Source organism: Somniosus microcephalus, chromosome 5, assembly GCF_052327205.1.
Source record: "Somniosus microcephalus isolate GS21.2 chromosome 5, FLI_Smic_1.0, whole genome shotgun sequence".
NCBI lineage: Eukaryota > Metazoa > Chordata > Chondrichthyes > Squaliformes > Somniosidae > Somniosus > Somniosus microcephalus.
Window position 1 is genome coordinate 89,245,242 of NC_140991.1, and position 27,610 is coordinate 89,272,851.

At 39.1% G+C, this 27,610-nt stretch overlaps 1 protein-coding gene across 5 annotated transcripts in view; it reads left to right on the plus strand.

The window, feature by feature from the left end:
- Nucleotides 1-27,610, plus strand: part of akap9 (A kinase (PRKA) anchor protein 9) — a 316,455-nt gene that overhangs the window by 160,541 nt on the left and 128,304 nt on the right. For 4 of the 5 annotated variants that reach the window (XM_085987959.1, XM_085987955.1, XM_085987956.1 and 1 more), the window contains 4 exons: nucleotides 6,252-6,414; nucleotides 16,585-16,797; nucleotides 20,187-20,222; nucleotides 21,115-21,347. In XM_085987959.1, coding sequence (XP_085844085.1) covers nucleotides 6,252-6,414; nucleotides 16,585-16,797; nucleotides 20,187-20,222; nucleotides 21,115-21,347 — 645 coding nt within the window. The remainder of the gene's footprint in view (nucleotides 1-6,251; nucleotides 6,415-16,584; nucleotides 16,798-20,186; nucleotides 20,223-21,114; nucleotides 21,348-27,610) is intronic. The other variant, XM_085987957.1, reaches the window with a different exon arrangement.

Below are 27,610 nucleotides of genomic sequence, written 5' to 3' on the forward strand. Positions count from 1 at the left end.
TGTTTAGTGTAAGGCCCATGCTCTCGTACGCTTTGGTGAAGGTGTTGATGATGGTTTGGATTCGACCTCCGAGTGAGTGCAGACTCGAGCGTCGTCTGCATGCTGTAATTCGACGACAGGATGGGACGACCTTGGATCTGGACTGGAGGCGACGGAGGTTGAACAGTTTCCCGTTTGTTCTGTAAATCAACTCCAACCCAGCGGGGAGCTTACTGAGGGTGAGATGGAGCATTGCAGCAAGGAAGATCAAGAAGAGCGTTGGTGCGATGACACAGCCTTGCTTGACCCGGTTCGTACGTGAATTGGGTCTGTGGTGGAACCGTTGGTCAGGATCACTGCTTGCATGTCGTCGTGAAGCAGACGGAGGATGGTAACAAACTTTTGAGGGCAGCCGAATTTGAGGAGGACACTCCATAATCCCTCACGGTTGACAGTGTCGAAGGCCTTTGTGAGATCAAAGCAGACCATGTACAACGGTTGGTGCTGTTCCCTGCATTTCTGTTGTAATTGACGTGCGGTGAAGATCATGTCCATTGTACCACTTAGTGGGCGGAATCCGCATTGCGACTGTGGGAGGAGCTCTTCGGCCACTGGGAGAAGGCAATTGAGGAGGGTTCTTGCGATGACTTTCCCTGTGGCAGACAGCAGGGAAACTCCTCAGTAATTACCGCAATTGGACTTGTCACTTTTCTTGAAGATGGTCACAATTACGGTGTCTCTTTTTGCCTAAAATTGTGTGTATCTTTAATTGCTGTCGAGAAATAAATGTGCCAACATTTTTTTCCCTATTACTATATGTCACTTCCCTAGAAAGGAATATCACTTTGATACTTTTAGAACCTAAATTTTCTATGTAGTTAAAACTGAGAACCTTTTGCAGTGTAAGTAGTTATTTCATTTTGAGAACAAAACTTTAGATTAATCACCAAACAGTAGTTGATGAATTTAGTTGTACCATGTATTTTGTTATTTTATTGCTTGGCTTGCAATGAATTGCTAGGGTTTGTTCATTCTACTTGTACAATGATTGCTTTCTGTGCCACTAAGGAAAGGGCTTTCTGTGAACACCGTTTGCAAACCAGCTATTTAGAGTAACTTGTATCAACTTTCTTGACATCTTTAGTTGACAAGTGTTTTTGATGTTTATATGGTTCAGGAAAATGTTATTTTTCCTCTGGGCATTAACATGGGATATTAATCTTATATTTTAAGAGAACTTGCATTTTTAGTGCCTTTCACAACTTCAGAATGTCCCAAAGCGCTTCACAGCAATTAAGTGTTTCTGAAGTGGAGTCACAGTTGTTTTGTGGTGAAATGTGGTTAGCCAATTTGCGCACACCAAGGTCTCGCAAATAGCAATGAGATAATTGACCACATAATCTATTATAGTGGTGTTGGTTGAGGAATTAATGTTGCCAGCACACTGGGAGAACTCCCCATCTGTTGTTCGAATAGTGCCATGTGAGATAACAGGCGGGGCTTCGGTTTAATGTCTCAACCAAAAAACAGTGCTCCAACAGTGCAGCACTCCCTCAGTACTGTGCTGAAATGTCAGCCTAGATTTTGTGCTTAACTTTTGGAGTGGGGCTTGAACCCACAACCTTCTAACTCCGGCGACAACGTACCACTGAACCAAGGCTGACATCTAATTTTGGATATTGAGCTGCGGAATGTATGCTCTAATTTTGTTAGTTTTTGTAGGTCTTCTGAGGAAAAAATGCAAACTGCTTGGCACAGCCCATTAGCTCTTGAACTGACGTGGATTTTGAATCCTGTTTTACTGGCTGTGTGTTGACTGGCCTTTGTTTGCAATCACACCTGCCAGGTTGCCTAGAGATATTAAAGATTAGCCACTCCCTCTTCTACGTGTGAGATCTAATTCCAGGAAGCAGTCAGTATGTATAATCCAAGTCCAGGAAGCAGTCTACAGCTCTTGTGCTGCTCCAAAAAAGAGCCATTTTTGAAGTGTGTCCTCAACATTGCATATGCTGTGTTATATGAAGATATTAGTTGGCTACAGGAGGATCCCCAGTGATCTATTTATCAGCATTGAGGCAGATACTCCTTGGACAAATACTGGCTGGATTTCTTCAGTTACACTGGCTTGCTACAGAGTTTCTTTAAATCAGCAGTGAACTTTATTGCTATGGTGACTGACTATTTGGCTCATCATCCATGCATCTGAAGCATTTCTGAAGTTGATGAAAGGAAGTCATCCTGTCGTAATAAGCCAAGTAAAAGTGATTTATCCGCCTGCTGCGGCAGTTGTTCACTACCTGTTCACTTTGTTTCACAACTTGCCCTGTGATCACCCATTGAATGGAACTTGTTTGCTTAAGGCTCTCATAAAGTGGCAGCAGATATATTTTAGTTGGTATTGCATCTGGTTAATTCTCAGAAGTTGGTGTTGATTTTGACGAAGATTGGGATCATTAGTAAAAGAATAAGGATGTTTGCTATGAAATGAAAGTCCACATATGAGAGTTGCATGAAATGCTTGTTGACATGGAGCCTATTCAGCGATGTTGTGCTTCAGATATTTTAAACAATGTTTGGCCAGAAGGTGAAGAAGATGAAGTTTATGAAGTTGAATCACGAGTCCCGTTGCCACGGCCATTTACTTTTCCAATGCATTTAACAGAAACAAATTCAATAGTGGTGCATACTACAATCAGTCATTATAGTGATGGTGTAGATGGACACATACTAAGAGTAGTTTCGCAGATTTCCTTGCCTACACCTCCATACACGGTAAGTACTAAGACTGTTTTTTCTTACCTTACATAAAATACAAGAGAAATGGGTGAATAACCAGTCTGTATTAAAATTGTCCGTGTGTAACTGCTTCAGTAAAACTAAATTAATTATAAAAATATACGCTTGAATAATATTTTTGTAGAATAATTTGGTTCTACAAACCTAGTGAATTATTAAGAGATTTCAGAATTTATATTAATAATAGCTAATAATTTGTGTTAAAATAATTGCATAAAACATCTCTCATCCTTTGTTGCTTTTTTTAACCTTTGGCAAGTCAATAATTTTTTTTTAAATTGTGCAAAATTAGAACAGCTGAAAAATTTAAATTTCTGACTTTTGGTTTGTTTGGAAACTTAGCTTGCTATTTTCAAGTTTTATATTGAAAAGCCCTTATTGGCCACTTGAGCATTACAGTAGCATTTCAGTATTACTGGATCATTCACAAAATACAGATTAAGCAATGTTCATTAGTTTTGTACATTTATAGTAAGCAAACAAGTGTGTTTTGAATGTGAAAACTCCTCTTAAGTTGCTTATTAAAGTAACTAGGTGGTGAATATTGAGTGCAGCCATGTTTTTATAGTGAAAACAGTGGTCCCTAGAGTATTGAATAACTGAATAGTACTCCTGAGCTTGCTTATTGAAATATGAAATGCCAGGTGAATTTTATTTGCTGCATACAATCGTACAGCACAGGAGGCGGCTATTTGGCTCATCATACCTACGCCAACTCTTTGTAAGAGATATCCAATTAGTCCCATTTGATGGTTTAAATTTGTTAGATTCTCCTTTTTGTTAAGAATTTTTTAGCTCCTGAAAACACATTGCTGTATTTTCTTAAAGTATTATATGTTTCTCGGTGGAGTATAATTGTTGCATCATATATTTTACAATGTACTATGATACTGATTTCACAAGACAAATAAAACTAGAAGTTAAACTCTTTTATGTAGAGTACAGAGCAGGTAAGTTGTACATCCCACATTAAATATTGACTTTAAATTAGTATAGGATATCTCACTGGTAATTGTGTTCCTGTTTTACATGAGCAATCAACAACCTGAAGCGCTCAAGATTTTGAATTATAGACATCTTTCTCATATGAGAGATTGGAAAGAGCTGTTGAGTGCCATCTTATTCTGTGAGGATTGTTGTACTGAGATTTCAGATTCTTTCAGGATGAAGTGTTCAGACTAAATAGTGATTCACAAGCATCTAGGATTTATTCATTCCATGAGGGAGGATGGTTTGTGTAATGGTGTATGAAATCTTACGTACATATTTATTAAAAATAGATAGTTTTGAATGAGGAATAAGGTTGTAATTTACCCAAGGGTGTTGAAGTTACTCTGTGCTATTTTAGAGCACTGGCTAACACATTTGCATCAAATTCCTGTGTGCACTATTCGAGCAGAATTGTTAATCCATTTAAAAGGTTCTGTTACGAGTTTTGAGAATAAATCTCGTGGTTTATGAATGTTGTCACTTCTGATTAAATTCCAGGCTAATTATTCAGAACTTTTTTTTTGTATAAAACATATGAATTGTAGTTTGCAAATTTAACAAAATAAATATTACCATTAATACTCATTTAAAAATCATCTCCAGAGAATTCTTATTAATACAGGATTTTTTCCATCCCTCCTGCCTCCTTTTGAATATGAATGATGTCCGAGGAATCTTCTGTAACTCCTCCAAAGCAGCTTCCCATTGTCATCAGTTTCTGTTTAGGACATTTTTGTTAAATCAATGAACAATAAAAAAAAGTTAACTTTCGTTTTTTTTTAATTGACTGCAACAGTAGTCTGAACATTCTAAAGAAATCATTAAAAAAATATAATTTTTGATGGTAGCCTTCATCCATAAGTCACATCTGTCATTGTGAAAGTATAGTCTAAACATTGATGCTTTGGAAATGCAAATTAGGTAGATCATAAACATGTAAGTTGTAAAATGTTAATTTTCCATCAACTATATATTGAGCAAAGTAAAAGGTGTCAAGAGCCTACAGATTATTATTTATACTATCCTGCCCTTTCCTAAATTGAGTTAGAAAAAAAGTTTTAATAAAATCACCTTATATTCTAATGCAGTAGGGTAAAAACATTTCATACTTTGTGGGCAAGCACAATCTACTCTATTTAGTTGATGTCTATAAATGTTTCACGGTAACAGATAATTTATAGTATTTATGTAAATAATCAAACTACTACTGAAAGAAGAATGCAGGTGCTGCGCATAATCAAAGACTTAAGAATTCTATTTTGTAGCTTATGCACTAATTAAATCCATGGTTTGCAAAACAGGAAAGGCCGGATGTAAATAAAGCTAAGTGTGGAAAATGGTGAAGTACTGTAATGGTGTGTATAAAGCTTCACGTGATGGGAAGAATAAAATTACAACATTTATTTTCTCTAGAAATCATTTATACTCCAAAATATGCTTTACTTTTAACAAACTAATGGGCACAAATTTCACCATATTCATAACATTTGGGAACAGAAATTGAAATGGGACCTGTTCAACCAGGTCTCTGCACCTAGTTTTGTCCTTTGGCATTTCTGCCATTACTGGGCAGCCTGTCTGTGCATGTCAGTAAAAGAAATGGGCTGACATCGCCTGCCCAAATTCCCACCGATCCTGCTTCAGAGTGAATCATTTGCCATAGGGAAACTGGCTGATTTGGAAACGGGCCACTTTGTTTAATATCTCAAGTCTTCAGCCAGCTATTTAATGCCCCCTCCTCTCTTTCCCCGCCACCCCCCCCCCCCCCCCCCCCCAGGTGGGTGCCCCAGTTGTGTCACAAATGACACAAGTGCCCTCCTGATTCACGTAAATACTCTTAATTCTAGAAAGAAGGGTAGGATTAGTGGCACAGCCTGCCAGCGGCCAGAAATCCCACTCTACCATTGGTACAACAGCAGATCAGGAGACTCAAATTTCTGGGGCAAATATATTCTCAAGATTTTAGGATGAGAAATTCCACATTTTATGTTTAGGAATGTGTTCCTAATGTTTCATTATGAAGCAGAGTCAAATTATAGACCATAATATAATTTCAATGATTTATCATGAAACATCAGCTAAATGGAGTAGATTTTGATTATCCAATGCGAATACTCTAGAATTAGGTAGCCTCTAATATAGTGAACTGTGTATTTAAATATTATCCTTATTGATTGCAATTTTTCTGGTCGACTTCTACTAATCAGAAGAAAGTAATGGTTCACGTAAAAGGAGGGAGGTAGAGGAAAGGCTTGTTTTGCCTACTTTGGTGAATAGCACTCTGGTTTCTAACTAACTACCATCTCTGTTCTAAATTTACTAATCTATTTCATGTGTAGACAGAAAACTCAAACATATTAACTGCATTACTTAATATATGCATTTAATTTCTTGGCAAATAACTCTTTTTGTTACATGTAAATAGTTTATTAAGAACTGATGAACAGTTGTTACAGAATCATTTACGTAACGTGGTTTGTTTGTAGCTTGATCATGCCAGGATCACTCAGACAGAACTCATGCGAGAATCTGTCAGAAAGAAAGGGGAGATTGCTGACTTACATAAACGCCAAGAGGAACTCCTTGACAGAGTTAATGAAGAGTTGAAGGCCAGGGAGCAGCTGGCATTGGAGCTTCATAAAGCAGAAGGTATGTTAACTGTAGACTTAAAGCTTTAAAATCAAAGCTACCATTGCTCGAATCCGATTGTGCACTTGGAGTGTCATTATTCAATAAAATTTTTGTAAATTTTTATTTTAAGATAATGGGTATAGATTGTAGAATGTGTCTTGTGCTTGCAGAATATATTCGTGGCGCCTCTGATATTTTGTCTAAATACGTCACCGGTATTGGACCAATCTCTGTCCTTTCTCATCTTTGTATGTACCGACCATGTACCATCTATGGTTTATAAGATCTCAATTTAGCTCACCCCAAACTCATTCCATTGGGGGTCCGAAGTATTTTCATAGTTATGCCCTGAGCCAATTATCATGGAAATACAGAACCATCCAAGTGAAAATGAACTAACTACTTCTTGCTAATATTAAAGACGAAGTCAAATACAGATGTTGTAACTGTTAACCATTTAATCAATATCAAAGTCAATACACAACTAATATTCTTGTAAGATTAAGCATTGATATTACAGCAGGCATTTAGTTCAGCATTTAGCTTAAAGATAAAAAAAAGAACTTGTATTTATATAGCGCCTTTCACAACCTCCAAGAAGTTCAAAGCGTTTCACATCAATTCATACTTTTGAAGCGTCACTGTTGTAATGTAGGGAAACATAGCCTGTTTACGCACAGCAAGGTCACACAAACAGCACTGAAATAAATGACCAGATAATCTGCTGTAGTGATGTTGGTTGAGGGCTAAATGTTGGCCAAGACACTGAGAACACTCACCTGGCATGGGATCTTTTTACATCCAACCTGAGGGGGCAAACAGGGCCTTGGCTTAATCGCACACAAAAAACTGCACCACTGATAATGCAGCACACTCTCAATACTGCACACAAGTGTTGGTCTAGATTATGTGCTCACGTCTCTGGAATGGAGCTTGAACACATACGTTATTTTAAATTATAGTCAATATCTCAAGGTCCAAGATTTAAGTGAACAGTTATTACCTGGCCCTTCAGTAGATTAACTTCACGGGTTTACTTCCATTTGGAAGCTTGGGATGCGTCATAGCCTGTAGCCATCTTTTTCATTCCAAACTCCTCATCTTCCTATCCCACTTTAGCTAACTGGCAAGTATAAGTTATTTACCACTCCTGTTATATATGTAAGCTTCACATTGTGCTCTGAGGCATGATGGCAATTCAGTGTACAAAATTTATTTTCTACCAATCGAGGTTAGGGAGTTAGAATATCTGGTTCCTGTCACCGATTTTTCCCCAGTTGGGAGAGTGTTTTTTGTTGTCTCTTTCTTCCCCCTCCCCCTGTTCTGACCCTAGATACAGTAATATACCATTTGATAGCAGGATACGTTATTTTTGCGGAAGAGGTGAAAACTGGCTTTATCAGGTTTCTTCACTTAAACTTGTTACTTGCCTGTACGTTAGCAGCTATGACTGACCATGCCATCCTCCTAGCTGGGGTGGGGTGGGGTGGGAGAGAGGGCAGGGAGATTTTTTTCATCTTGTGGGTGGGTCATTGCAGCTCAGGGTAGGGGAGATGCTGAGCTGCTTCTGGGTGAGGTAGTGGAAGTAGCATGTGTTATTACGGGGTGGGGGGGGGGCTTTGCTTCTGTTTGGGTAGGGGTGAGTAACTGTGTAACACCGCCCACCCCCCCCCCCCCCCCCCCCCCCCCCCCCCCCCCCGCCACCCCCCCCACCCCCCGGAAGAAAAACACAGCTTTCCCGAGAACAAACTGGAGCTTCCACCCCACTGAGCACAAACTCGGCTTTCCCTGAAAAGAATAAATCCCCACTCCTACTGAACTGAAACTTGCTGCCCTTCACCCTCACTTCAGATGAGTTCAGGCCTATTCATGTGGGAGCGATGTCCTGATTTCAACCCTGTATAACCCAAACCTTGATTTTACTCTGTTTATTTTAATACTTCATGTAGATAAAAGTTAAGCGCAAAAATTTAGGAATGTAATACTGGAAATTACACTGTGCAATATTATTAAACAAACTTTTAACCAGTGTGCATCACATTCCTCTGTACACTGTTTTAATGGAGGCATTAACTTATTTATTTTAAAGCGGCTGAATACCTTCAGTAAATAGAAGATGAAGGATTGTGATCTGAACATGCTAAATGTTAATATTGCATGGTGTATTTCTAGGTGGTAATTCTTTTGGATCTTCAGATCACATAAGTGAACAATATCAAACTGTGCAGTCCATGATGATGCTGCTGTTTGTTTGGAACGGATCTTCTAAAAAAGCTATAGAGTAATTAATATTTTCTGGTATTGTGTTGCTTAAAAATGAACTAAAATTTTACCAAATTTAAAATATTGCACTTTAATAGTAGAATTGAGATTATAAGAACTGAGTGAAGTTTATAGAAATTAAACCATTGTCATAACCATAACTTTCTAATTTACCCTAAAAAAAAAAAAAAAATTTCAAAATTCAGGGATATTACCCTTAACATTCAAACATTTTCATTTTCATTTTCCTGTTGCCCATTCGCTCAAGAAGCCTTTTAAGGGATAAAATTCATTTGAATAGAAGTTCAGCAGTACATTTTACACAGTAACAATAAAGAAGATTTCCTTTCTGAATAGAATATGTAAATTATACATTACATGGAGAAACTAAATACTTTTGTATTGAAAGGTCCCTTCTAACACTATCATTTGGTAAGGTAGCTCACCATGGTGGTTTTGATGTTAGATTACTGTAGCATGAAAATTACTTCGTCTTTGCATACGTGTAGGTATTATTACCTCCCTTCATAGCTTTGTGATCCAAAGAAGGGTGTATCAAATGTTGATGGAACAGTCTAACTGGGTGTTACAAGTTAAACCAGAATCAAAATACAGTACAAAGGCGAGATATTTGACAATCTAGATCGATCTTGCAAACATTCAAACTGTTTGTTCAGAAAAATTTTGCTCTTTTAATACTTTTACTTGGAGATATTTTAGCAATGTTTTGCTGCAATATTGAGTTGCTTCCAGTTTAGAGACTATGATTACAGCGTAACCCCTACAAAAATGTGAAGGTATACAGGTTCATCCACATTTTTGTCTCTTAAAAGGAGATGGCTAGTGTTTAATTTAGTTGTATTCATGTTGCAGTACTTAAGTGCAGTTGCTGAACCGGGAACTATTATGTTTGGAAGCTGTTTTCGTTATTTTTAGCTGTATGTAAGCTTTTGTCTAATCAAAGGCCAAAAATAAGGTTCAGCCTGTAGAGTTGGACATTTTTGCATGGATTATACTGTCTTAACCCTTGCATGATGTTTTGTCTATTTAACACACTGATGCAAGTGCTTTTTTCTCTTAAGTAGATTCTTCACTGGTATAAAAGAATCTAATTTATGTTGACCAACTGGTGACTGTGCACTGAGCGGGTTTTCTGCTTATTAAGAAGCATCCTGTGCAACATGCGTTTGATTTACCGTAGCACTCAAACTAAAATGCTAATGCAATTTCTTAACACAAGTCAGTCTCCCATGGTGTTGGACAAGAAAAGTCAAAACCAAGTGTCTTCAGGTAAAGTGGGGTTACAGGATGGGGATAATTAGACCAAGGTGTGCAGATGTAATTCACTCTCCATTTTAAGGCATACATTCTGCTCTTATTTTTATATTTCCATTATAAATTCTGATGTCCACATTTATAATGAAAACTACCTCTGTAAGCTTGTCACACTGTTAAGTATATCCTCCCACCAACACCTCCACTGGGCTGAGGGTGCTATTACAGTATGAAAAGTTTATTTAGGCAGTTTCCATTATAAATGTGGACATAGGAATTCATAATTGAAAAAGTTAATAGTGCATGCTTACGAAAGATTTTTAACCTATATATAGATTGCAAACTAAACAGATTTACATAAAATGTTATTGGATAATTAATTCAAATTACACAAGTTACTTTTATACTCTATCTCTGTATGGAATAATTCTACAACTGTAGAACCATAATAGTTTACAGCACAGGAAAAGGTCCATCATGTCTGTGCTGGCTCTTGCTAGAGCAATTCAAATCTAATCCCACTGCCTGCTGTCTCCTCATAAGAACATAAGAAATAGGAGCAGGAGTAGGCCATTCGGTCTTTCGAGCCTGCTCCGCCATTCAATAAGATCATGGCTGATCTTCTATCTCAATTCCACCTCCCCGCACTATCCCATATCCCTTGGTTACCTTAGTATCCAAAAACCTATCGATGCCTGTCTTGAATATACTCAATAACTGAGCATCCACAGCGCTCTGGGGTAGAGAATTCCAAAGATTCACAACCCTCTGAGTGAAGACATTTCTCCTCATCTCAGTCCTAAATGGCCGACCCCTTTTTCTGAGACTGTGACCCCCCTAGTTAGAGACTCCGCAGCCAGGGAAAACATCTTCCCAGCATCTACTGTGTCAAGCCCCTTAAGAATTTTATACATTTCAATGAGATCACCTCTCATTCTTCTAAACTTTAGGGAATATAGACCTAGTCTACTCCAATCTCTCCTCATAGGACGATCCCGTCATCCCAGGAATCAGTCTAATAAACCTTTGCTGCACTCCCTCTAAGGCAAGTATATTCTTTCTTGGGTAAGGAGACCAAAACTGTACACAATACTCCAGGTGTGGTCTCATCAAAGCCCTACATAATTGCAGTAAGACTTCTTTACTCTTGTATTCCAATCCTTTTGTAATAAAGGCTAACATACCATTTGCTTTCCTAATTGCTTGTTGTACCTGTATGTTAACTTTCTGCGATTCATGTACAAGGACACCCAGGTCATTCTGAATACCAACATTGCTCAATCGCCCACCATTTAAAAGAAAAATATTCTGCTTTTCTATTTTTCCTACTAAAGTGGATAACATTTCTCCACATTATATTCCACCTGCTATGTTCTTGCCCACCTAACCTTTCTATAACCTGTTTATAGTCCTGTATTTATTTGAAAAGATCATAAATTGTTTAGTTGGAAATGCAAAAGGAGATTAAAATAATTTAGATAATTATTCAACCACCTAGCAGATTATAGTGTTGTTGGTAGCTGTGATCAAGCAAGATATTGGTATGGAATCATAGAATAGTTCAGCACAGAAGGAGGCCATTCAGCCCTTCGAGTCTGCGCCGGCTATTTTGAAGAGCAATCCAGTTAGTCCCCTGCTCTTTCCCCATATCACTGCAATATTTTTCTCCTCCAAGTGTTTATCTACTTGTATGTGATAAATGTCGTACTGTTGCAAAGAAATAACCTTTTCACAGCAAAGTAACATTTTTAAAGCCACTGATTAAAATACGTCTTTATCTAGAAATGAACAATTTTGCATCCTGAGAAGTTGGTTGGCATGAGTACCAATCAGAAAAATGAGAGAATACATTGCAATATTGTGTGTGTAGATGGAAGTTTTGATGTATTGAGAATTCATGTTTTTGTGCAACAGTTCTGGGAATTTTCAGAAGTCAGAATTCATTTCAACGAATGCTACTGTAAAATCCAGCAATATTCAAGTTGCATCCTACCTCTACTGCTTCATTGAAACAAATTATATATGTTATTTCTGAAGTAAGCTGTAATTTATACATTAAAAGACTGGTAAGCAAGATAAAATATTGGGCCAGAAATTGGGATCGGGCGTTTGCCGCGCGTGCAAGCCCCCGATGTGCACTCACCCGGCACGCCGACATCTGAAGCCTGGGCCTGCTTGGAATTCCTGTCACTGGCCCGGTTCAGATGTCGGCGCGCTGTGCTTGCCTGATCCAGCGGCGTAGTTAGTGCGATGTGCCGGCTGGGATCAGGTGAGCACTGTGCAGCCAATCAGGGGAGGGGAAACTTCATTCATGAGTTTGATAGTAAGAACTGTCAAACTCATGTAAAGTACTGGCGCCCAAAAGATTAGTTTAACTTTAAATAAAAAAAATTAAAAATCCCAATAATTGAATAAACTATAAATAACTTTAAAAAACTATTTTAAACAATTAATCAAATTTTTGCAAAAAATAATTTTTTAAGAAATCAGGTCTAAAAATAAACTTATCTTACTGTAAAGTCCTTAAAAACAATAAAGCTGTGGAAAAAATGTTATAATTTTAAATAATAGACCACTTACCTTCAAGAATCCAGTCCTTACGCCTCCTTTTTATATGTGTAAAAAGTTCAGGCCCTTGCACACGGGCAAACCTGTCAAAAAGAAGGAAGTTCAACGCGTGCGCGCAGAGTCCTGCGCGCACGCGTTGGACCTCTGAAACCCTTGGAGGAAATGCCGGTTTCCCGCGCATGCGCTGTGCATGCTGAAATCCGGCACTTCCAACGGGCCCACGTGTGAGTACCCCGTCCGTACTCGCGCGTTGGGACCGGAATTACTGGCCCATTCGGTTGTAGTTTTATTTAAAAAGAAAGTAGTAAAGTAATACACCTTTTTCCATAAGTACGGATGAGGGAGCAAGGTTCAGAAACAAAGTGCAGCACTGGATTTTATTGAAGCAACAATGTTGATTTAATTATTAACCCCCATTTATAAATACTTAGATTTTGTATTTATATTTTTCATATCTAATTGAATACCTTTTTCAGTCATTCAAATTCAACAAACCTTTTGTGAAACTGTTCTTTAAACTTGTAATATTTTTAAATAGTCCTTTTTAATTTTAAGTGACATTTTTTAATAGAAACAAAGATCATATTTTCTTGGCGGTCATAGTGGTTGATAGTTAAACCCCAGAAATCAGTGGTCTGTAAGTCATCTATGCTAAGGTACATTTCTGATAAAAACATACTTTTCCACCTGTTTGAACTTTTAAACTTCTGTCTTGTATTGCTAAAATCAGCATGTAAAGGGTTAAAACAGAATCGCAGAGTATTTCTCAAAGGGAAACTAATCAGTTAAGTTGTAGATAAGCAAGCTAAGATGCTCTTGGGTGTGAATTTATGAGGCTAGAGGGCAGTAGATAGTTCAAGGTGCCAATTGGCTAGAGCTATTGCATTCAGTGACGAGCATCCTATGCCATTGCCGAAGATTGGCTTATGCATTCAATATTGATGAGTGGCTGTTTGATCTAATATTGATGAAGGAAATGCAGCCTTTTTAAAAACATTTTATCCCTTACAACATCAGAGGCTGTCGGCCGTTCCCCAGGTGGTCAGTTGGCTGCTCACAGGCAGTCTTCAGTTGCTTTGAAGCAGTCCACAGCCAGTTTCGGGTAGTGTGTGAATCTATCAGCCAATAGTTGCAAGGTTTCAAATGCTGCCTCCTAGATATGGAGGTAGGCTAAATAGAGCTTTCAATAAGTGGACTTCTACTTGGAGTCTGTTGAAGAGAAATCACACAGTATCATTATTCCTCGTGTAACAAAGGGGTTAGCCAAATATGCGTTTCACTTTGTTATACTATTGGCTGTTTAATCATCAATTTTATGTAAATAAAACTTTCATCTAGATTTGATAGAGTATACATCCATCTTTTGAAAATAAAAGGGTATGCTCTGAATCATAGAGATCAAAGTTAACTCATTAGATTGAAATACTGAATATCTAGTACAGTAAGACCAAAGGAAGGTAATTTCAGCCAACACCGTCAAGTATGTAAAATTCCACACCAAAAAATCACAAGTTTCAGGGAACTAAATTGTATCACTCTTCTAACCTCCTCTGACAAACTTAAATTAGGGACGAGTTGGGGCTGGGTGTTCATGAATGATCTAGTACCTACCTTGGGATACTGATAACAAAATGTCTATAAATCCAATTTTTTACTATATATTTAGGACTAAAACTGCTTTTAAATGGTAACTTTCATTGCTCCACCACTTAATTTTGGTTAGTTAATATTTGCTGTGCTCCTTAACTCTTGTATAAGAGCAAAGTTAAGTTGGAGGTAAAATATCGATCTGTGACCATGTTTAAATGAAGAAAACTGCATTGAGAGAGGTTTCTCATTCTTTTAGCCTTGTATCAGCATATGCTAGGTCCAAATTAATTCGCCTTGGTATACTATAAGTTAATTTAGTATCCTGTGTAAAGATTAGTTTTGAACTTTGTTCAGGCTGCTAAGCACTTAGATTCTACTAATGCTTTTGACTGGCCTAGCAAAGGACTTTACTTGCCCATCACACAAAATAACAATACAGTGCTGTGTAAAGTAGTATGCATTGTTTTTGTACAAATGTGCTGTTGAAATTTATTTTTGTTAGATTACTTGTATAATATTTTATTTTCAACCATTCGCAAAACAGTATGTTGATTGTGTGAAGTTTTAATTGCTTGTTGGAACTTGATGTAAACATACCAAATTGTTTTCATTATACGTTTTAACCATTCAAAGTAGGATTTGTATATACATGATGATTATGGCAATAATGCTTGGAACTCATAGCTGCCAGCATCACTTAAAAGGTGTTACCCTGAATGTCACTTCAGTTGCAGTGATTTATTAAAATATACAATCTTGTTGGATAGAATTCATAGTATTTGACTAAATAATATACTTAATTTTTTTGTAAAATTAAACTTAAAATAATAAGGTTACAAGCTAATAAATTACAAGCTAATCAGGGTACTTAAAATCACAAGGGGCGAGAATCTGAATGGATGGGTCTCAGGATAATGATGTTTACTTGTATAAATAGCAGCTATTACATAGTAGCTTTCCAAGTTGTAAACCTTATGCAGACTTACTAAAGCGCTTCTGTTATAATTTAATAACTCTTAATTTTTTTAGTATGCTGATCATTGTATTTAAATACAAAGTGATCTGAGCAATCACAAGCCAACTATGTTCTCATTTTATTCAATAGTATTTGCTGATTATTTTTCTAAAGCTATATGCTTGAAGCTATAATGAAAACTGTACTTCAAATGCTCACTGATTTTCATTTATATGGATGGGGACAACTAAATTCACATTTCCAATTTATTTCCCCCACTTTTATAAATTCGATATGCTTAGAAAGATCCATGGTACCTGTTTACGTGTCTTAAGTAGTAAGGTGTCCCCTCAGGAAAAATCTGAAATTAATCTTTAGACCTCCACCAAAGTTGATAACAGATTTTGCCTCATCCTTAATTTTTGAAATGAATCCATTCATACTTGGAAACGATTTCTAAATTAGCACACATCGCATCTAATCTAAAAATGCTTTGTGCAGTTTTTGAAAAACTTGATGAGGGCTTAATCTGTAATTAGACTCCGATATTTGTAATCTAATAATTGTTCTTGAATTATTAAATAAATCTGTCTTTTCTCTCTCCTCTACCTCATTATAGCTCTCTCCCCCCTTCTCTCTCTTCTCCCTCCCTATATATGCACATCTCTATGAAAACAGAAAAGGGAAGTTAAGGACTATGGTTAATTCAGTAGAATATGCTTCCCTTTTTAATAAATTACTTAGATTAAATTATAGTGATCTTGTCAGTCGAGGAAATTATTGTGTATCTGACCACAATATTGACCACTTAAATGTTAAATTTGGAGCATGCCTAAATATTAAGCTGCGCGGCACTGATGAAAAATCTTCCCTTTAAAAATAACATTCAAGCAACTAATACAAGTATAGCAGAGTTCTCTTGGTATCTCGGTCAATGTTTCTGCCTCAAGTAACACAACCAAAAACATTATTTTATTTGTTTGTGGGATCTTACTGTGCACAAATTGGCTCTAAAGTACTTTCGAACATCCTGAGGATGTGAAAGATGCTAAACAGTTGCTAGTTCTTTCTGATGCATTTTAGCTTTACAATGACAGTTATGTCCTTTTGTATATTTGTGAAGTCATAGCTGCTTTTAGAATGATTCTCATAAACTGTATTTTGTTGCCATATGTTGTCTCTGTGAATGAAATTGCTGATTTTGTTCCAATTGTGGAGCAGTTTTGTAATTTGACCCCATACCCAGTGGAACCTGAATTGAGATTGTTCAGACTTTTTTCATCATGTTATTGCCAGCACATAGAGGAGACTTTTATCCCATCAGTCTGGTCTAAGGATTTAAAGCCAGGTCCCAGGAATGAAAGTGTCTAACCTATTGTGTAGTTCAGTCTCCCCGGAATTAGTGTTTTTTTTGTTGCCGTGCTTCTAGTATCTGAAAGTATTCTCTCTTTATTACCTCTGGTGTTTTTTTTTGTCGTTTTATTATCCCTTGTATGCAGGAATGTTTCATTTTGATTTTAAAAAATCCTCTTATTCAGGCATCATTGATGGTTACACAGATGAGAGAGCTAGCTTGGAAAGGCAGATTCAGGAGAAAGCTGAGATCCAGCATCAGATTGAGCAGGAGCTCCAACACACAAGTAGTCGTCTACATGAGCTAGAAGAGGAGCGACAACAACTTCAGCAAGAGAGGGAATTGATCACAAGACAACAGGTTGCAATGAAAGAAAATGCAGGACCTGTGGAGCTCCGTACGTATTGTCCAATTTAAGTGACTTGTGTTGCTTACAATTGTTCTAATTCTCGGGCAGAAACACTGGGTTCAGATTATCAAGGTCGTTGAAAGTCAAGAAGTAATTATTTCAAGTTCTTTTACATTTTCTGTATACTGCTGGAATAAGCCCAGGTTACCAGTAGGAGGAAATTGTGGAAGCCATATCCATTCAAATATTTGGAGCATCAGAGCATTGGTCCATTAATTGCTTCCTGTGTGTTATTTAAAAATTGCTCCTCCTGGATGTCATCTCTTTCCCTATTGCCAGCTGAGCTTGGAGGTCTGCAGTTTCTCATAATTTATGAAACTGTCATGTGCACTGATTTATTTCCTTAAAACAAGTTTCCCCACCATCTTTTCTGCAGAAAGCAGAAGTCTTCTGGATATATGTTAGTTGCCAATGAGCCTTTTATCTTTGGCTGCTACTCTGTGCCTCCCCTTGAAGCATAATATAGCTGTCTTGCTGAAGACTTGTGCTCCAGAACTAGCCGCACCTCTAGCCAAGCTGTTCCAGTACAGCTACAACATTAGCATCTACCCGACAATGTGGAAAACTGCCCAGGTATGTCCTGTCCACAAAAGCAGGACAAATCCAACCCGGCCAATTACTGCCCCATCCGTCTACTCTCAATCATCAGCAAAGTGATGGAAGGTGTCATCGACTGTGCTATCAAGCGGCACTTACTCACCAAGAAGCTGCTCACCGATGCTCAGTTTGGGTTCTGCCAGGACCACTCGGCTCCAGACCTCATTACAGCCTTGGTCCAAACATGGACAAATGAGCTGAATTCCAGAGGTGAGGTGAAAGTGACTGCCCTTGACATCAATGCAGCATTTGACCAATTGTGGCATCAAGGAGCCCCAGTAAAATTGAAATCAATGGGAATTGCTGGGGGGGGTGGGGGGAGGATCCCTCCACTAGCTGGAGTCATACCTAGCACAAAGGAAGATGGTTGTGGTTGTTGGCGGTCAATCATCTCAGCCCCAGGACATCGCTACAGGAGTTCTTCAGGGCAGTGTCCTAGGCCCAACCATCTTCAGCTGCTTCATCAATGACCTTCCCTCCAACATAAGGTCAGAAGTGGGGATGTTCGCTGATGATTGTACAGTGTTCAGTTCTATTCGCAACTCCTCAGATAATGAAGTAGTCCATGCCCTCCTGCAGCAAAACCTTAATGACATTCAGGCTTGGGCTGATTAGTGGCAGGTAACATTCGCGCCACATAAGTGTTCTTTTAAGTGCCAGGCACTGACCATCTCCAACAAGTGAGAATCTAACCACTGCCCCTTTCAAAAAAATTGTGCATATTAATAATCTTAGATTTAATAAAAAATATACTTAATTATACCTTGCATAAATGTTATGATATATATTTAATATCAATATATCTTGTTCGGAGAGTGATGTTGGAGTAGAGAACTACTAAGCAGAATGCCCTATTAATTTAATCAGCTTGGATTAAAAAACAATTAAAATTGTTATTATATATAAATAGAGTAGAAATCGGAGAATATCATGCTAAAACAAAATGCTGTTTTGGCCTGGTTGCACCATGTACTGTGTTCAGTTTTAGTCACTGAAACATGTGTCATGTTAAAGCTGTAGATACATAGAAGATAGGAATCGGCCATTCGGTCCCTCGAGCCTGCTCCGCCATTCAGTGAGATCATGGCTAATCATCCAAACTCAGTACCCTGTCCCTGCCTTCTCCCCATATCCCTTGATCCCTTTAGCCTTAAGAAATATATCTAACTCCTTGAATATATTTAATGAATTGGCCTCAACTGCCTTCTGTGGTAGAGAATGCCACAGGTTCACCACTCTCTGGGTGAAGAAATTCCTCCTCATCTCTGCCCTAAATGGCTTACCCCTTATCTTTGGACTGTGACCCCTGGTTCTGGACCCCCCCGCCATCGGGAACATCCTTCCTGCATCTAGTCTGTCTAGTCCTGTTAGAATTTATAAGTTTCAATGAGATCCCCTCTCATTCTTCTAAACTCCAGTGAGTATAAGCCCAATCGACCCAGTCTCTCCTCATACCTGGGATGGCAGGAATGACGTATCAGTCTGGTGAATCTTCGCTGCACTCCCTCCATGGCAAGAACATCCTTCCTCAGATAAGGCGAACAAAACTGCACACGCTACTCAAGGTGTGGTCTCACCAAGGCCCTGTACAACTGCAGCAAGACATCCTTGTTCCGAAGGCCAACATACCATTTTCCTTCTTAACCGCCTGCTGCACCTGCGTGCTTACCTTCAGCGACTGGTGCACAAGGACACCCAGGTCTCGTTGCACTTCCCCTTCTCCCAATCTATTGCCGTTCAGATAATAATCTGCCTTCCTGTTTGTGCCACCAAAGTGGATAACCTCGCATTTATCCACATAATACTGCATCTGCCATGCATCTGCCCAATCACCCAACCTGTCCAAATCATACTGGAGTTTCTCGGCATCCTCCTCACAGCACATACGCCCACCCAGCTTTGTGTCGTCTGCAGACTTGGAGATATCACATCTAGCTCCCTCGTCTAGATCATCATTAATATATATTGTGAATAGCTGGGGTCCTAGGACAAGGTTCTTCTGTCAGAGAATTGAATTCTGAGGAAAGATTTGAGAAACTTGAGGTCTTCAGAAGGTGACAAAATGAGAATAACATCTTGCATTTCTATAGCAGCTTTAATGTAAAGAATGTTGGATGCTGTGAATGCATGGGAGGGACTCTAGTTTCCTCTTGATGGATGATCTAAAATAGGCCATATGGCCTTCCTCATCTGTATTTATCTTGTGATCTACAATAGAACTACACATAAAGGAGGGTATTTTAACATTCATTTGTATGTACAGCATTTTGTTTTAAATTTGAATATGAAAATAAATCTCTTGTATTATGTTTTCATGAAAGCCATGAAATAGTTTGTTAGCCTTTCATGAGTTTAAATCAGCAGTAATTCTTGAGAAATTAATTTTGAACAATTAGTGTGTTGTGGGAACAAAAATTCTATGATCAACTCCATATTTTGAAATGGGATTTAATATGTGCTTTATTTACATAGAATTGGATGTTTTGATAGGCTAGTAAAGAGGTATTTTCTACGTATGAATGTATTTGTTGTTAAAGAAAACAGTCTATTCATTTTAAGAAAGTATGTAAATTTGTTGAGACAAAATTTACTTTTTTAAATATGTATCAAGTTCAACTTTTTAATATCCATGTTTTTACATTGCATGTATAATATAACTATACAACTAATAATTCATTTTACAAAAATCTTTGGTATACTTTCTTCTGTAAACTCACCATATTCTAAGTTGAAAGCTTTATAGATGGCATCTGAGTTACTGTGCTTTTTTGTTCTCCTAGGCATAGTTGAAGCTGCAGATGCAGCACCAGAAGCAGGTGTGTTTGTATACTGCATGGCCAATCTGCAATCAGATAGTGTACATTTGGAGAATTGAGTTGTACTGATTTCAATTCTTTTGGGCTGGATGCTTGCTTTTTTGGCTATCTAATTATTAATCTGTAACTTTAAAATCAAATAACTCATCATATAATAAGTTTTGATTTGCTGAAACATACCTTTAAGAAGTTGAAATAAGCATGATGCCCTGTTAACTAATTGATGCAATGTGAATCCCTGAGAAAAGTAAATCATCTTTTTAAAAAAAAAGTCAATTGAGGCATTTAATAAAGACAAGGAACCATATCTTCTAACAGTTATATTTAATCTCAAAAACTGTTTAAAAATAAAATTCATATAGTGCTCTCTCCATCAATTCATGTTGGGAAAGCAAGTTTTCTATCACTCTTTTTAATGTAAAGGGATTTTTCTGTCAATTTTAATTCAGCAAAGTAATAAAGCATAACATCTGAAACATTTATATGGTTCAAAATGGGGAGAAAATAATGGCTCAATGCCACTGTCAACATTTTTAGGGTTCATAAAATGTTAAGAGCAAAAGCCTATTTGAAGATAATCCGGTTTAACTCCCAATTAGATTTTTAAAAAAGATGATGGTTAACATTGGATTCATACTAGCTGTGGTGCATAATTTGAGCATAACTAACATGAACTCTGTCTTTTCAAATTTTCTGCACTCTTCTAACAACTTGGTTACATAAAATGCTTCTCATGGTTGTGGTTCTTCACGTTTGCTACAGAGGTAGGTGATGGGGAGTCTTGGCAAGGCTTTTGGAGACGCCATTACAGAACGAGCATCTTGGGACTGGTTACATGGTTTATCTTACTATTATGACCACAACAATTAATGTTTTTTTATTTTATGTACAGAACTACTAGAGGAGACCGAAAAGCTCATGAAGGAAAAACGGGAAGTGCAGCGCCAGGCAGAGAAAGAACAGAATGACTTTACAAAACGGGTGAAAATGCTAGAAAGTGAATTGGAGGAACAGGTGAACATGACAATAGAGATGGAGCAGGAAAAGAATGCCGAGATTCTGGACCTACAGCAGCAGATTGTGGCTCTGGAAAAACAACTGGAGAAAAATAGAAAATTCTTGGATGTATGTATGCTCTTGCTTTTTGTGGTTATAATTCAGTAGTTTGTGCCAGTGAGCCTCATACAAGATACATTTTCTTGGCTAGAGTATGTTCTTTTCAGGAAACTTGCATCTGGAAGTCTGTGGGCCATGATTTTAAAAGGGAAAAATCAGCCAAAGTTTTCACTCCTGTTCATTATCCAGTGACTCTGCTCAAAAATGTGAATATTGCTGAGGACCAGACTGGGTTCAGTCATGATGCCCCTCTGTAGATGAATATTCTGATGACACTTGCTATCTCCACTGAGACATGAAAAATACCCACTTGGACAGTGTACCCAGAGGGATGCTGACACCTGTGGAATCATACACCAGTGTGAGTCTGTCTTTGAGAGGAGAAAATTGGTGGGTAGGGGTAAGACTGTATCAATTAACCCAGTTCTTTGACTTTGGCCTAGAAGGGGTCATTTGCTTTGGTCAGTGCATACACTTGTCTATGGTCTTGGCTTCTGTTGTCACTAGTGCTTCAAAACAGTTAGAGTCCCAAAGACAGCAAATTTCTTGAGTGTATTCGAGAGAGTTTTCTGGAAGAATACATTCTTGAACCAACAAGAGAACAGGCCATTTTAGATTTAGTGATGAGTAATGAGCTTGAATTAGTCGACAATCTAACTAAGTGAACATTTAGCTAATAGTGACCATAACATGATTGAATTCGATATTGGGCTTGAGAGGGAGAAAGATGAGTCATGAACTAAGGTTTTAAATTTAGGTAAGGTGGACTTTGGAGGGATGAAGCAGAAATTGACCACAGTAGACTGGGCAGAATTATTAACGGATAAAACTGCAGATGAACAGTGGGAGGTGTTCAAAGATGTATTTGGTAGAATTCACATACCCCTAAATGGCAAGAGCTCTACTTGTGTAATTAAACAGCGTTGGTCAACAAGAGAAGTGAGCGATAATATAAACCAAAAGAAAGGGCTTGTATGAATGCAAAAAACAGCAGAGATCCTGCGGACTGAGAGAGATATAAAGAACAGCAGAGGATACAAAGAAAGTAGTAAGAGCTGCAAAAATGGAACATGAAAAAGAACTTGAGGGATATCAAGGATAACACTAAAGGTTTTTACAAGTCTATTAAGAAAAAGAGGGTGAATAAGTGTAATGTGAGTTTTTTAAAGACAGGTGCAGGTGTTATTGTAATTGAAAATCAGAAAATGGCAGACTTGCTAAATACAGGAAACTTTGGTTTATCCGGAGGTTATATGTCCGGAATACTCGATCTAACGGCAAAAATCAGGAGCCGTTTTCTATAAGTTTTTTTTTAGTTCTCGTTGCTTTTTTTCCCCCAGTCAGGAACTGCAAGATCTGTAGCTATAGCAACAGCTTCAGCTAGAGATGCTTGCAGCTGCAGCCGACTGTTTAGAAGCTGTTGCTAAGCAACAGTGTTTGTTGTCAGATACGGAGATGAAAACCTCCGTATGCTTCAACATTAACTTTGTATGTCCGGCAGTTTTGATAGATCGGCAACAGCTTGGTCCCGTCGGTGCCGGATATCACAAAGTTTCCTGTACTTGCTTTGTATCAGTCTTCTTGGATCCTCTTAATCTGAAGAGAAAGAGGATGAAAGAACATATTAACACTCTATTCAACACTGAGTAGATTTTCTTTGAATATAATCCCCTACATAACAGCTTAATGTTTCTCTTTTACAAACTGTGACATAATTGTTATGTTCATTAATAAATAGACATTCTTATTATGAACACAGCTAGCTTCTAGCTAGTCATTTATTCAGTACACGTTCTCTAGGTACAGTATCTGTAGAGATGCTGCATGTGTGCTCCTGTGTGCAGGCTGCCATCTTGACTGTTGCCTTGTGGGTAGCCTAGCCTCATGGGTAATGTAGTCTTAATATATATATATACAGCTGGGTAGTGTAGTCTTATACATACAGCTATATACAGCTCTACTGCTCCACCTAGTGTCCACCACAGAATGACATGTTATTGATCACTACATCCTCCTTTCTTTGAGGTTTAACAAAATCAATATCAATCCACTTTCAAGAAAACAATAAAGATAATATCAGTAACACTTTTGTTAGTGCTCCATAAACATAAACATTTTCAAAACAGTCAACACATTTTCAAAGCTTTACATAGTACTCAAAGATTAAGTCTATCAGGCTTTTTTATGTAACCCCTTCACAGTTCTTTAGATATATGTGAGATGTGGTCTCTGCTGTAGACAGTATTCTATAGTCCAGTAAGGAGATCACTACTACAATGGCTTAATTCTAACTATCTTACTTTATAGTTTTAACATCAGACAGTATAAGAAGATTACAGGTCAATGAACTAAATTAGACATTTGCATACATTAGAATGACTCTAGACATAATAAACATACATTCTCCATTTACATGGATTCAAAGGACTGTCCCTGTGTCCAAATTCGAGTGCACTCTTTCGTTGGCGCGCTTAAGTTGGAGCTCATGGTATGTATAATGTCTGCAAGACTTACGACGGGATGCGGCAACCATTTGCCTCCTGAGCCCTCTTTTCAGAGCTCCTGCCCTCTCCTCTTCCAGTCGCTCTCTCCAGCTTTTCCCGCTCGAAAAACCCGACTCCACCCCTTCCTCCTGGGGTTTCTGCCTGGAGACAGCGCAGCCTCACTGTCTGCAACAGTTGATACTGGTGCAGAATTATGGAAAGTCTGCTCTTAGTCACATTGTGTCCTTAAAAGTTCTTGCCGTACCTTCACATGGCAACTTTAACCCAGGGATTTATAACAATGATAATACAGTGTCTAAGTTAAAGATTGATAACCATACTTAGCGTACATAACATTTCCAGTGGGTATTACACTCCCCCCCCCCCCCCTTCCAAATATAGGCATGTCCCCATGACTAATGAACTTTACACATAAGTGGTTGCATGCTTCCCAACCATGTATAAAGGGAGGTAACATATCAAACCGTAGGGGCTATCATTACACTTGGCACTCCTAGTCACTTTGCATGTGAAACAGAGGAGCAACTCTTTTAGGTGAAGTCTTTCTCTGGACACAACGTGCACAGGACTTGCAGAACTCCTCAACCGCAGACTTCATATGCGGCCAATAGAATCTGTCCTTGACCATCCCATAGGTCTTATCTACTCCCAGATGACCTGCGTCATCATGCAAAGACTTCATCACTATTTCCCTGTACTTTTCAGGCAGGACCAACTGTGAATGACATGGTTTAGTGGGTGGGTGAGTGATTCTACACAACACTCCCTCATAAATTTCCAAGCGGTCCCATTCTCTTAGGAGCAGACGACAGTCAGGATGTTTTGATTTGCCGATCTGTGTAATATCACCCAGACGGAGAGCTGAAAACACCTCATGAATACAGGGATCCTCCTGTTGTACTTTGGATATTTCAGATGAACACAACATGGGTAAGTTTTGTACATCCAAACTGGAAAGGTTGCAAAATGCCTGGGGAACAGCATGCATTGACGCTCCCAAGTGGTCAATCTCTCGGGCATGAAATGAATTCTTTGGTCCAGATACCACGGACATCTGACACATTACTTTCACATCTGCTGAAGCAACATCTTTCCACTCTGGTTTCTGGTAGTGTGGGTGACGAGACAGAGCATCTGCGTCAATGTTCTGTTGGTAATTACGTGGTGGCCCTCGGCGGCGAGGGTTGTAGCAACGGCAACGATTTCGGTCCGCGGCATATCAGCTTCCTTGAACTGGAACTCCACCTGGACCAGTGACGTTTGCCGCCTCTGCACCCTTTTCACCTTCCACTACGTCAAACTCCACAGTTTCACCGTCACCAACACTGCGTAGATACTTCCGTGGGTTATTCTTCTTTATGGCAGTCTGATGTACAAATACATCTTCCTTTGTATCATTCCTGTTGATGAATCCATAGCCATTTCGTACGTTAAACCACTTTACTGTTCCAAGAACCTTTGTTGCGATGACTTTCTTCTCCCTTCGTCTATTATTGCACTTAGCGGAACGTGTCTTAACTACAGGGACAGCAGGCCGTTCCGTTACTGTGCCCCTTTGTAGTTTCCCGACTTCTTGGTAAGTTTTATGAGACGGTCATTTACTTTTTTTAGATTTTCCTCACCTCTACATTCTCGCTTGAAATGTCCATCCTTTCCACAGTTATAACAAAAGACTCCAGGTCTATCTCCTTCATGGGGATATCCTTTAGAGGAATCATTCATTTTGCTGTTAGACTTCGCAGGGTGTTCAACCTTTTGCACCCGTGCGTCATCCCTTTCTGTGTTGGGCTTAGACCGAAAATATGCCATCTCGGCTCTCATGACATTTATTTCCTTCTTCAGCTGTTCCATCTCAGGGTTGACATCACCTTTAGGAGTAGGAACTGTAACAGGAGTCACAAGCTTGGACATCACCGCACTCTTTGCTACATTCCGGGCCTGAAGCATATCCTCCTCCTCTCTGACTTCCCTTAGCAGCTCAGTGAAGGTAGGTGGATCTCGCAACTTATGGGTCATGCGTATGCGAAGAGCAGTCACGTCTTCGAGCAATGCACCTCGCACAACCTGTTCAATGCGGAACCGATTCATTTCAGGCAACTCAATCCCTCTTTTCCGTAACATACAATGCAGCAGTTTGTCTATTCTCAGCAGATAACTGGACAGCTTCTCTCCCTCACACTGGAATGTGCTTCTGAATCTGACCATCAAATCTGAAATGGTTTCAGTAGTTCCAAAGGCAGTTTCTAGAGCCTGCATGTAGTCAAAGGAAGTAGCAGAGGTGTTCTGCGCCTTTAAGAATCTTACAATGTCAGCAGCAGGACCCTTAAGGCTTTCTACTATTCTCTGCCTCTTCACATTGTCACTGCACTGCCATTCCTCTAGCAGAGACAGGGTCTGCTCAGCCCAGGCGTCATACTCCTCTTCCCCACTGGGAGTTGGTCTCACTCCTGAGAACATACGGAGCTTACGGTATCCCTGAGCCTCGAAGGGCAGATTGGTGCATTTATCCACCAGAGAACTAATGGCACTGACCAACTGAGTGTTCATATCCAGGCCCGAAGGACCTATCAGACCTTTGACATCAGCAACAGTCTTTCCTTCTTGTCTCAAGAATGACAACAACTTGGTCTGAAACCCTTCTGGCCAGGGACCAGCCTCTTCAGAAAGCCCAACTGCCTCAGGTAAACCATGACCTCTCAGGTTCTCTGATGTCTGGATCAACACAAACTGCTTCTTGGTAGCTGTATCCAAGCAGCGCTCAACTATCCTAACCTTTCCAAAGGCTTTGACACAATTCAGAGCCCTTAGCAAAACATCATTAGGGTCATCGTTAGCAACACCATTCAGCACAATGGCATGGGTAGTAGCTATCTGCTTCCGTTTGCACCAAGCTTCAATCTCAATAACATCCATCTTTTATGCTCAAACAGCCCAGTAGAAACCACAAACCACTCTCTTAGCAATGAGCATTCAATACTGTTAGTTTACTGACATAAATAGACCACAATCCCAGACGAGCCCCCAAAATGTAACCCCTTCACGGTTCTTTAGATATATGTGAGATGTGGTCTCTGTTGTAGACAGTATTCTATAGTCCAGTAAGGAGATCACTACTACAATGGCTTAATTCTAACTATCTTACTTTATAGTTTTAACATCAGACAGTATAAGAAGATTACAGGTCAATGAACTAAATTAGACATTTGCATACATTAGAATGACTCTAGACATAATAAACATACATTCTCCATTTACATGGATTCAAAGGACTGTCCCTGTGTCCAAATTCGAGTGCATTCTTTCGTTGGCGCGCTTAAGTTGGAGCTCATGGTATGTATAATGTCTGCAAGACTTACGACTCCGAACCCCTTCGTTGAATTCTCTTCACGATCACTGAATCCCACTTTGAGTTCTGGATGCAGAGCACACAGCAGCCGCTGGAGTTGGTGACTCTCTCTCTCTCTCTCTGTGCAGCTTTTCCAAGTAGCTCCCCATCAGCACGAGGCAAGCAGCTCTCCCCAGACCTCTGCCTTGCCAATCTGGGTTCAGACGACGATCCCCCGGTACTGGTGACTTGCAGCCAGCCAGTTTAGGATGTAGTGCTACTAATACGAAGGGCGGCGGCCGAGTTTGGAAGCCCGGGACGGGATGCGGCAGCCATTTGCCTCCTGAGCCCTCTTTTCAGAGCTCCTGCCCTCTCCTCTTCCAGTCGCTCTCTCCAGCTTTTCCCGCTCGAAAAACCCGACTCCACCCCTTCCTCCTGGGGTT